Genomic DNA, 12,206 nt, shown 5'->3' with positions numbered 1-12,206 from the left:
CGTCAACACGAAACTAATACGTACTAGTCAACATTGGCACACACAGAGATTCTGTGACTCTTGTCTTTCTTAAACAGTGCCATAGAGTCATGCATCTTTGCTCTGCATACGTGATCAAAATCTGTACAAATGGTATTTCTTGACAGGTTGGGTTTTGAAAAAGAAATGGAAATCAGTGATATGATCCATCAAATTTTAGGTTCCTACACAGCTTTCAACACTGAAAACCTTCACCCTATGAGATATACATTTTTCTAAGCAATTACTACAATAAATTCTTGCTGCAAGAGGAATAGAATTCTTGGATGTAGCTCCAGACATACAATTGAATGGAAGCCCCCAGAACGTCAAAACAAACAGCAACAGCCCAAACAAGAAATGTGTCTAATGTTAGCACCTTATTAAAAGACACTGTACAAGCTTACATCACAGAGTAGGAGCTGCTTACCTGAGTTTGTATGTGGAACAAGTAGGATACAAAAACCAGAGGGAGCATGGAAAGGAATAACACAAATCAAGTGGCTGAAAGAATTGAACTTATATTAAGGAAAATTGAGAAGTTCTGGTTGGATGGCTTCCAAGTAAGGTAGAACATTACATTAATCTTTGGAAAAGGGATCAAACAGAGTAAGTGATTATTTAGAACATAAGAGGAATGGCACCATTAATGGCATGAAACTAAAAAAAGAAAGAAATTTAAGATGAATGTCAGATAAGCATCCCATCTATTAAGCTCAGTAAATAGCCTCCCAGCGGAGATGCCACCGCACCACACAATTAAACAGGACTGGAAGAAATATTGGTTAATCTACAACAGGCAATAACTGCATAACAAAGCAGCTGGACTAGCTGTCCTAATAGGCTTTTTGTCTGTTTTTGATGTCTGTGATCCTGAAGCCCTCAAGCTGATGCTAATGCTCGACTTACTAGCTCTCATAGTTCCTATCTAAGGGAAGCCCTTAAGGAAACAACAAAAAAGATATATCTAATTTTTTGATAGTTGTATAACAAGTCCCCCATGAAAACACATCTTGTTTTAGACACATTTATCTATGTAGGAGTAGATAGAGAGAGATAGACATGTCTAAAGAAAGATGTATGTGTTCAATAAAATACAGTAATAGCATGTGCTTGCTTGCTTGCCAGTAGTTTCATTGCATTTCCCTCTAGCACATACAGTCTGTGCTTGCGACAGCTATGGGAAAACATACACCTTCACTTGCTTTCAGTTGAAATAGAAAACTGTAATCTTGCATCCTAAACAGACTAAACATCCACAGAGGGCTGTTCTGTGCACTGCATTCTACTCATTAACAGTGAGTTCTAGTAAATAACATACAATATGCAATAAAATAGTGAAGATTCTCCCTTCTAGTAGAAGAGACAGGCAAATGAACTGATCTAACACTAAGTGCCATGCTACACATCTCTCCAAAACTGGGGTATGAAAGCTGACCTTTCTACTTGAAAATCTGTAGCAGTTATATACGAGCAGTGTAGAGTCCTTGATACACTCAGCCTTACAACAAAGGGAAAAGTATGGAAGTACCATTACCTTCCAGTTAAACATGTGGAACTGACACCAATATGCAACCACAAAGGAAATCCATGGCAGGGTAGGAATTTGAGCCCAGGTCTACTAATATTGAAAGCTATTGTGAGAGCATTATCCACTCTTTCCTTTGCCTTTAATTGTGGGAGAGAGTAGGAGAGGTGGAATAGAAACTGTCACTGAACTGTTAATATCAGATTGCCATCCACCTGAGCCTTTTCTTTTTCCCCCCAAAGGATTATTTCAGGAGAAGGTAAATCAGGTAAGTTAGTACATTTAAGCCAATGTAGACCAGAGATTTAGAGAATTCTGGCATGTCAGTCACTTTCAGAGTATCAGAGGTGCCAAACACACACACATCTATATCTCTTAAATCAATGACATCTGGAAATATTGCTAAAACCCATCGTCTAACAGTCAGAGGTTAAGGACAGACTCATCACCTCCTTGGGAAATGTTATTACTCGGGCAACATCTTGGGAAAAAGAAATCTTGCTCTTCGGAACAATTGTTCACAAAGGGTCAACTAAGGAAGTAGCAATAAAAGCTGACATTTCTCACTGGCAACATGCTGTTCGTCTCTGCTTGTGCTGGCAGGTTCCTCTGCCTCCCCTCTGTTTGATGCTGATTCTAACTCATATAGTAGAGAAAGCTCAGCAGTTGGCAAGATCGAAGGGGAAGAGTATTCAGGCTGAAACAGTTTGAAGTAGTTTTAGCTACAGAATCTCTTTTCACAATGATGGGGTGTGACCGAGTGAGAGCAGGTCCCTTGGCATGACCTCCCATAAGGCTACAATTTTAACTTTGGTAAAGTTATGACTGCTTTTGCCCCTCTTTAATTCAACTATGAAGAACTATTTCAAGCTCAGGCAAAGGCAAAATGACTAAACCTGAATAACTTTATGAACGGTAAAGTACTGGTGCAAACTGATACAGGACATAACAATACATTTTTATCCCTCTTTGGATTCCTCAGTGCTGAGGAAAAAGAAGGAAGAGAATGTATCTGCTGGTGGTTTCCTGGGTGTACAAATCTTAATGTGTCAGCAAGTACCAGGTACTCCAAAATCTGAATGCCCTGACTAAAGGGTCACCGAGATGGTGCTGTGAATTCATAACTGGGTAAGATTTCTTCACATGGTTCTCTAGATCATTAGTTTGCTTCTTGAGGCCCTGTTAATTTTCTGATTTACCAGCTGCATGATTAACTACAGACTATAATGTTGTGCTGAAGATATCACTCTTGCTTTAAAGCTACTTGTTGACAATTATGCATAGAAGAACTATCTGGGAAAAGAATGAAAGCACTTTCATGATCATTAGGAAGCAACTGTAGAGATTTTAATCTAACACAACTGCTAAGGAAGAGACTACTAAGTCACATGAATTGGGGAATGGATCTGTCAAACCCAACTGAACCTCTGAAGTAATTCTGAACTTTCACTGACTTTTTTTCTTTTAATGATCCTTTATATTTCAGGGCTTCGTGCCAAAAGTCACACAAAAATGCCAAAAGCTGCTCAGAAACAAAATGCACCAGAAATTCCAAATGACTACATCTTCAGAGATCAGTTTTGCAGTGGGGAGTATTTACTATGATTAAAGCTCCATAGAAGCAGTGACTTGCCAGCCTGTATTTCTAATGAAATTTCAACTCACATTCTCAATAAGTTGGTTTATTTTTAATACACAGCATACCAAAACCCTACTGCATACCTTTATTTACAAACCTAAATCTCATACTAAGTTCTTTCTGGGCAATTTGCTTTTATCATTTCTCCATTCGGTGCTTTCTATCCTCCTAAGCATTTTATTCACAGGCTAATAAGGACTTTCTTTTTCCGGTAATCATGGGGAGTCAGCAAAACAGCTTTGGAATTTTACATATACCAAAGTGACTACACTGCTCAATGCTATCCATATAGCATCCAAGCCCTGTCCAGCCTAGCTTTGAACACTGCCAGGGATGGGGCAGCCACAGCTCTTGGCAATCTATGCCAGTGCCTCACCACCGTCACAGGGAAGAGCCATTATCTCTAGCCTGAACTTCCCCTGGTTTCAGTTTGGACCCATTACCCCTTGTCCTATCACTACAGTCCCTGATGAAGTTCACTCTCCAGCATCCTTGTAGCGTCCTTCAGATATCTTTGATTTTTCTTAGACTTGAAACTATTATTTGCATGCCTCCACAAAATCTCCAACGGCGTCTGAAATCAGGAATTGAAAAGAAAGAATTTTTTAGTGCTCTTAATGGATGCATATTCAAATAGTGGGGGAGGAGGGAGGAAGAAAAAACATGTTTGGAGCTGTGGCTAGCATTTGTCTTTATGCCAAAGCCCTGTAAGACCTAAGCGGCCAAGAAAACATATGTCAGGGAAACTTGCTTGCAAAGTGCGTTAGAATTAGTTCTTCATAAAATCCAGTTGGTAATTACTCATTAAAATACACCCATGAAACATCTGATACCCACAGTGACAGCCAACCAATTTGTTTCAACATTTGAATATGACACCACTCAACCAGTCCAGTGCTGCTGCACAGCATTCAGTAATAACAGCTCAGCTGTCATAAGGTGGCCAGAGCACCTAAGTGTGTTTGAACACTGGCTAAAAACAACATAACACTAAGGCTCTCTGGCTATTTAAGTTGTTTCAAATAAAGCCATTTCCTGCTACAAATGAAAACAATTTTCATTTTGGCATTGAAAATTTATAAGTATACGACACTGCTGGAAATGAAAACCTTACCACTTCATGCACTACCTTCTCCAGACATTATAATGATGCTTCTATCTAAGGTTACCTTATTCCATGTGTCATTTTAAATGTTCTACCAATGTGTAGCATTATCATAATTGCTGTAATCTCTGCAAAGCCATTCATGCATTATTTGACATCTACAGTTCATTTTCTATACATTATCAAGTTTATTAATATGACTACCTTCTCCTTCTTTCCTATTGATCATTCAAGCCTGCAATGTGCGTTTTGTTATTTCTATGTATTACTAAACAAGTTGGAAGAATCTTGCTTGAAAGCAATGCATTCCTGTTTGTAGTCTGCTTGCCACTCAAAACTGCATTTTCACTTTTCCCCCCAGAGCTCCATTCCCTATGCACATGGCACACAAGACTGCTTCTAGACAAGTTTACAGCTACATCAGTTTGACTGACTAAACCAGGCATTTGGAATATTTGCTAAACAGTAATACTGAGAAGGTTAAATCTCAGCAGGGCTCTCAGACAGGAACTGCATCTTGTTGTCTCAGGTTAATCATGTACCTAATTTGCTGATTATTGACTTGCTCCCACAAAGGATTTTACTTGGCTTGACATATCAACACTGATCAGTGATGAACTGTCAAGTGTAGTTGTTCACTGCTTTACAGCTCATGTTCCTAACCTGCAGAAACAAGGATTTTAAATTTCAATTTTAAAATATCGTCTGGTGTCAACTTCAGACTATTTTCATTAATAGAAACCCATTCTCCTCCTTTCTGTCAGACAAGGCTTCTTTTCACTAACTCAGGTCTGTAACAGGTTGCCTTTCTTTCTCTAAAATTATTTCTCTTGGTAGCAGCTTGGCTGAATTTTGATTGTTGGGCAAAAATGCTAAGCAATCTTCTGCTGTACCGCCCTGTTGACAAGCAGTAAGACCCAGCATGAACATGGGAAAGTAATTCTGTAGATTATACTGGTGGATTTCATGAACTGCTTTTACGGAAAAGGGCTGGAACTGCTTCCTCTAAAGCCTAGAAAACAGGTTCTCTAAGGAGTTATCCAGCCCAGTAGGAAATACAGTTGATATTTCTCATTATTTAATAGAACAGAAAGGTCACAAAATTTATATCCAATCCACATAAGGTGGAGAGAAAGAAAGGAAACTTCACCTGTTCATAGTCTTCTGAGATGAGAACATCATAATGAAAACTAGAACAAATATATTTGATCACAGTGCAATAGAAATTAAAGTTCATCTTGAATTAAAAAAAAAAAGTTATACAACCAGTTAAATCCAACTGGATTTCTTGTGAAACATACAGGCAACCCTTCATCATGTCTTAGACAATTATAATTAACTTGTATTTATAGCTAAACTTGATGACTGCTTAGGGGCTTTGGTTACCTTAAGTCATTTTCACGTCCTGATTTATGCATTTATTTGCCTTCCTCAACTAAATTGCTGTTTTTTCCAAAGGTGGATTGATAGAGGAAGTGAGAACCGAAATTCAGAATTAAATGAGACATGGTCAATATGTCAATCCTTCACTGAAACAGTTAAATACATAATTTTGCTCTCAAAACAACATATTTGAAGCATTACAGCCAAAATTAAAACATTTTTAGGGTTCCTACCCTGGAATATATTCTCAGAGGATAACTTCTGTGTTGCATGGATGTCTGGGAATGGCTGAAATTTAGTCAATAGCCCACTACAATTTCTACAGTGTATCTAGTCTTTGTATGGAACCTCAGGATGCTGTATGATAACCTCTAGCTATACAAAAATCTATCCACTTACCCTCTCTTCCTGGGGTTGTGGACTGCTGATCCTTATTTCTAAACAGGTAGATACATCAATTCAATAACTCACATTTTTAAACAGCATATTACAGGGGTCTGATGGAATTTGGATAGTCAAAGCTCCTTGTTCACGAATTCTTAGAGAGGTCATGAAGCCATGTAAACCTCTCCTTTCCTCCCAACTCTCTTTAAAGATTTTGGCTTACAATTCAGATTATAGGCAAGAATAAATACCAAGGAACAAGCAGCAATGCAGAATAGTTCCTTAAATTTACCTCACATTGGGAAGGAGCTCCAAACATCAGTTAATGTGTGTTTTCCCCAAAAAATTAATTGGTTCACTGTACCATGAGTTTGTGCATTCACATGGACACAGGTCACTTAGGGCAATATGAACAGCCTTCCCCTATATGGCAACATGTTGCAATGCAATTATATTAAAGCCTCTGGGCTTTTAGCTTCAATCATGCATTTTAACCATCTAGGTAGCTGCAGTTTTCTGCAGCAGCAGCTCTTTGTAAATCAGAGCAAGGCGTCTAGAAATGTTAAATGAGCCTTTCCCAAAAGGAATTGTGCAGTTCTACATTTGCTTTTTTGGAAATCCCATACTCAATAAAGCATTTTAAGTTTAGGTGATAATTTCAGAATGAAGAACTGATTTTTACCAGCAAGGATATGCATGAAGGAAGGGATCCTTTTCAAAAGCTGGTTGCTATTTCTGCTTCCCTTGCACTCTAAAGAATGGAGGCTCTTTTTTTTTTAGTATGTGTAACTGCAAATATATTATTTCTCATTACAGTTCTAACCTAAGTAAATGGGAAGCCTTACATTCACATTAAGGACTCTTCAATATAATAACAAAATTTCTCTATGTAACAGAAAATACAGCTATATCTTCTCCCAGCAATTAAAACACCCACTGCACAACAAAAAAAGGAAATGATAGTTCAGTTTGGTCTCACTAACTTTACAGCTATCTTTACCTACGGCTCTTAGGCATGCACTACAGGGTCACCATAAAGATGCAGTGTTAACTGAGTTTTCATTTTGAGGCTGGTTAGAAATCAAGTTTTCCAGTGGCAAGACTTGCCCCATGTCTGAGTCAGATGTTAGACCTAAATACCATCCTTGAGGGGAATGCAGGAAAACTAGAGCTCTCAAACACACAAACACATGGCCACTGCATTATGTTGTCCAATATGGCTTGGCAGCATGATGCCAGTCTGTTGCATATCCCAGCAATGACATTCCAACAGCCTGTGGACATTAAAACTTCTAGGAAGACAGAAAATGATGTAAACACATCTAGCTGTGCATGCACTCCAACTATATGTAGTGCTTTGATACTGTGAGTCTCACCAACACTACTTATCATTTCTGACTGGTGTATAACTGGATAGGTTTATCCCAGTAGGTGCCAAGACTTTGTCACAGATTTAAAACCTTGAGTGTCAAACTGTAAGTTATCTTAAAAACCTGGATGGCTAGAACATCATTTACTTCTTTTATCAACATACTGTTGAGGTATGTAATAACCTAGAAATAATATCAGGGTGTTCAGTCAAATATCACAAAATAAGTAATTCCCAGGAAACCCTAAACTTGAGCTCCATAAGCTACAACACAAATCTAACACAAATGCTCTAAACTTTTGCATTTTGACATTTAAAGCCAACAAACACATTGACAAAGTACCTGGGCATGTGATGGTGGGAGTCCTCTTCTTATATAAACACCAAAAAGAGCATCCTTCCCTAAGGATATGTTGAACTTCAGGAACTGTGGCTGGGTGATATGGATCTGAGATCGCCAGAAAACCCCAGGGGGCACTTCCTGGGTGACCCTGCGGCCAACTTCTGTTTCTCCGCTATCTATGCTGCTATTCCTAGAGACCCACGGGCCTACAAAATGAAAGCAAATAAAAATCAAATGAGATAACTGCTTTTAATACAAGTATTTTTATTTGAGATGAACATCTGTGGCAACGCTACCTTTTAAATCAAACTGTAACTTTCCTTTCTTACTCTGAAGCAATCTGCCCACTGTTTCGATCTATATGTAAGAATTTGGCCCCTATATTTGAAAAAGACCTTTTTCTGTAGAGCATCCGCAGTCGTCTTCTCCCTCCAACCCTTTAATTCTATGATTGCTCTTTACTGATCAAACACAGTAGCATTAGAGAATCAATAAAGCACATGCGAGTCTCCCTGAGCTCTTTTCAGTTGCACCATGTACACAACCAGGGTATAAAAAATTTTCAGAAAGGTGAACTTTAGGGGTAACTTCAGTCTAAATGAACTGATTGCACATTTTTATTACCACTGCTTTATATAGTAAAGTAGTCCAATAAACTGCAGGCCATAGACAAGAGAGCTGACAGAAGAAATGCACAGAAAAGGATTTAGAGGACAGTTTCTGTACTCTAATGTGCATCTCCCCTTCTTTAAAGAAAGTTAGTACAACTCAATGCATTGCCTTTTAAGTTCTCTCTGCCTGAAGCAGGGACAATCTACAAGTCTTTCTCCCTTGTGCTGTGGTTAGTTAAAATCCATCATTTGATGGTTCTTCAACACGCATTATTGAAGACAAGATACAAGACCTTTCTGGTCGAGTGCTCTGGCTTCCAGCCCATGAAATAGTCAGCCTTTAAAACATGGTGCAAACCTCTTTTGTTCTCAGCTGAGCAGGATGGTTCTGAGGCTGCACGTATTTTAAACATGGAGTACATGAAGTTAGCAGTGCTTTCAAGCTGCAGGATGTAGCTACATTTGATTTGTGATCCATATTCCCAAACAACATGGTGAGAAATCAGTTTTAGAACTATTACAACAGAAACTACAAACATCAAAAACCCACAGAAAATACGTTAACAATCACAGAAATGTAGCAGTACCATCAATATCACTATTACTACACACAAGACAGTAGTGACACCTCTAATACAACCTGACAGTATTAGTGCAATCGCAATGTTTACTCCACGTTTTTTTTCATGGTGTAATGCTGTTTTCAATAAATGGCAAGTTACTTTTGAAATATATTCCAGCACTGCCTGAATGTAACAGGATAGCACAGAATGACATATAATTCCAGCAGGTAAGTACATAACAGCTTTTCTGTCTTGACTATCTTTAATTGAGAGAGCTGCAATAGCACAGTTTCAATTATAGATTCCAAATTATCTATGTTAGCAGCACGTACACTTGTACATAATGAAACAGATATTATGTTGGCACTGTTTTGAAATGGTAAAAGAATGCTCTGAATACCAGCTGCTATGCAGGTTTTGGCAACTTTTTTGTTTTTTCATTTTCTGTGTTAATGGGTCTATGATAAGATCTGTCCTGGGTTCAGCAGTAGCAGTCATTTTTCTCCTTCTTGGTAGCTGGTGCAGTGCTGTGTTTTGACTTTCGGCCTGGGAACAGAGCTGATAACAATGATGTTTTGGTTTGGCCAAGGACTTTGTGAGCCTCATGCTCTGCCAGGGAGGAGGGGAAGCCAGGAGGAAGCAGAGACAGGACACCTGACCCGAACTGACCAAAGAGGTATTCCATACCACAGCACGTCATGCCCAGGATGTAACGGAGTTACCCGGAAGGGCAGACAGACTGCAGGGTTGGAGGAGATATTGGCTGGTGCTTGGTTGGGCTGGGGGGGGGGGCAAGTTATCGGTCGGCTGGTGCTGAGGTGTTGTATTCTCTTCCCTTGTTATTTCCTTTATCATTATTATTATTGGTGGTAGCAGCAGTGATTTGTGTTATACCTTAGTTACTAAACTGTTCTTATCTCAACCCGTGGGAGTTGCATTCTTTTAGATTCTCCTCTCTGTCCCTCCGGGAGTAGGGGGAGGGCAAGAAGGGGGGGAAGTGAGCGAACGAGTTGTCTGACTGGTTTTAAACCATGACAACATCCCAGCACTAACACAAACCAAAGACAAAAGGAAAGCAGAAGCTGCTGCAAGGACAGGCTGCAAAGAAAGGAAAACTGGCTGAAAATGTCAAGCAATGTGCCTTCAGCGCCACCCAAGATCACAGGCGTCAACCAGACTCAAACATGTAATGTTGCATAAAAACTGTATTTACTTTGTAATGGATTACAGCAACAGCAGCTATCTCAAAGTTCCTATCACAGTGAAGTGAGGCACCATCTTACCAGAATTTAAACTAGTCCTTACACACCTGTATAGGAAAACCAGGTACAGAGCACAAAACATCACCTGTTGAATGTCATACTGGAATCACTGGCAGAGCTGGGAAATCAGCGTAAGAGTGAGGACTCCCTCCTCTCCCTTGTGTGCAGTGTTACACTTCCTTCACTTCACAATTCCAAGTTATGGTAATAAATGATGATTTTTTTTCCAACATATTTAAGAAGTGTGCTGCTAATGATTTCTTTGAAAGCAGATTGTGCATACTTAAACAGCAGTATCCAACCTGAGAAGAGACTCCTTGACACATTCTAAAGAGCCCTGCTCTTCAGGATCACTATATCCATTGTCAAAGTGAAAGAGTCAAAGAAAAAGCTATTTCCAGGAAGTATCAGAGTAGGCATTGTTATTGTGATAAAAGTAATACAGGTGGGAAGATTAACAGACATTGTCTCACAAAAATCTTGAAGTTGTTAGCTTAAAAACTGGTAAAAACTGCAGGTCAGAATTGAATTTCTATGTCTTTGGAAACACCTTCCCATAGATGATCTTTTTCTGCTCTGCAACAAAAATGACCTGGTTTTCTAGCTGTCCAACTGGGAGATTTCAGTGTCCCAGGAAAATCTACATAGGAAGAGAACTGTGATAGCTGTGGGCATTCAACACAGCAGAGGAGTTTAAGAGGAAGTTAGATGAGTGGCTATCACAAGTGGTCAAGATCTACTTAACTTACAAGAACGAATGGAACAGATGGATGCCCCCTGTGTTCCACTCTGTATTTCTGTTGTGTGGCATGCAGCTATAGGCAGCATGTGCCATGTCTGTGAGAAACAGCTGCTGCCTCACCTCTGACATACTGAAAGGGATCCTTCTGTTTGCTTCTAAGAATTTAATAGATGACATCCTGGTTTTATGGCTCCACATTACAAAGCTGAAATAACACAATTGAGAAATGCTTGAAGTTTTATATAAGTTCTATATTTGCAAGTTTAACCAACAACTTATCAAGTTTTAAGTCCATCAGAGCTCTAAAGATAATGCATTATTGAATCATACTCGCATAAATTCTTGCAGAGTTACTCTTATTGGTATAAACCAAAAAACTAGTGACAGCATCTTGGTTCTGTTCCTTGCTTTGACACAGCACCTGTGTTGATCATGATCTCGATGTTCTCAGATGACTACTTGTAAAAACAGAAATATTAACAATGATCTGAAGATGAGTAATGCAGAGCAGTCACATTAAAATACTACAGGAGGCATCTCAGCCCTGGCCGCTTCATGTTCCTTCTGTCCCAAGTTAGAAACCCAGAAATTAAATGCAAAGTACATATGACCACTAAATCCCTTTTCTTAATTAACAGGCTTAAGTTTATTTGTTTAAACTTGAAGAGCAGAACACGACCCTCACTTTATATTTGCAGTGCCTTTTTCTGCACTAACAGCTTCACTTTCAGAGTCTCTAGGGGCAGAGTTTGTAAGTAAACTTTTTTTATAGCTCCCTTCAGTCTTCATCTCCTCCTGCAGAGAACACATCTCCCCACCTGACTCACTCCCCACCAGCTGTTTTTAGCTTTTCCATTTTGATGGACCACTGCAGATCACACTCAAACAACATCAACTGCATGTAAGTGAAGGTACAGATGTGACAAAGTGACAAATCAAGAAGAAAGACTAACCCAAACAACTCATACTACTGTGAACAAATAAATCCCAACATCATTATCTCAGCTGTGGATGACTGTTTAAGGGTTTCGTCTGTTTACCTCATAACCCCATGGATACTTGATTTTTTTTCTGTCATTTCTTCTCTATAAACATCTACAACAGAGAGTCTTGAAAGCATACTTCTTCATTTTACCCAGGGGAGCCATTTCAATCATTCAGTCAAACATATATTTATCACCTAAATAACACTTATTCATTTAAACTGCTGTGTTATTTACCCAGTTGAATTACTGTTTTGGCATATACATTTGAAAAGA

General features: G+C 39.0%; 1 protein-coding gene across 11 annotated transcripts in view; it reads right to left on the bottom strand.

Annotated features, from left to right (window-relative positions):
• Positions 1 to 12,206, bottom strand: part of TENM2 (teneurin transmembrane protein 2) — a 691,595-nt gene that overhangs the window by 112,272 nt on the left and 567,117 nt on the right. For all 11 annotated transcript variants that reach the window (XM_062629179.1, XM_062629180.1, XM_062629181.1 and 8 more), the window contains one exon: positions 7,770 to 7,975. In XM_062629179.1, the coding sequence (XP_062485163.1) occupies positions 7,770 to 7,975 (206 nt within the window). The remainder of the gene's footprint in view (positions 1 to 7,769; positions 7,976 to 12,206) is intronic.

This window comes from Pezoporus occidentalis, unplaced genomic scaffold (assembly GCF_034315485.1).
Source record: "Pezoporus occidentalis ecotype Australia unplaced genomic scaffold, CSIRO_AGI_Poc_V1 ctg33, whole genome shotgun sequence".
In the NCBI taxonomy this organism is placed as follows: domain Eukaryota; kingdom Metazoa; phylum Chordata; class Aves; order Psittaciformes; family Psittacidae; genus Pezoporus; species Pezoporus occidentalis.
The sequence above is the reverse complement of the archived record's forward strand: the minus strand, read 5'-3'. Positions and strand labels throughout refer to the sequence as shown.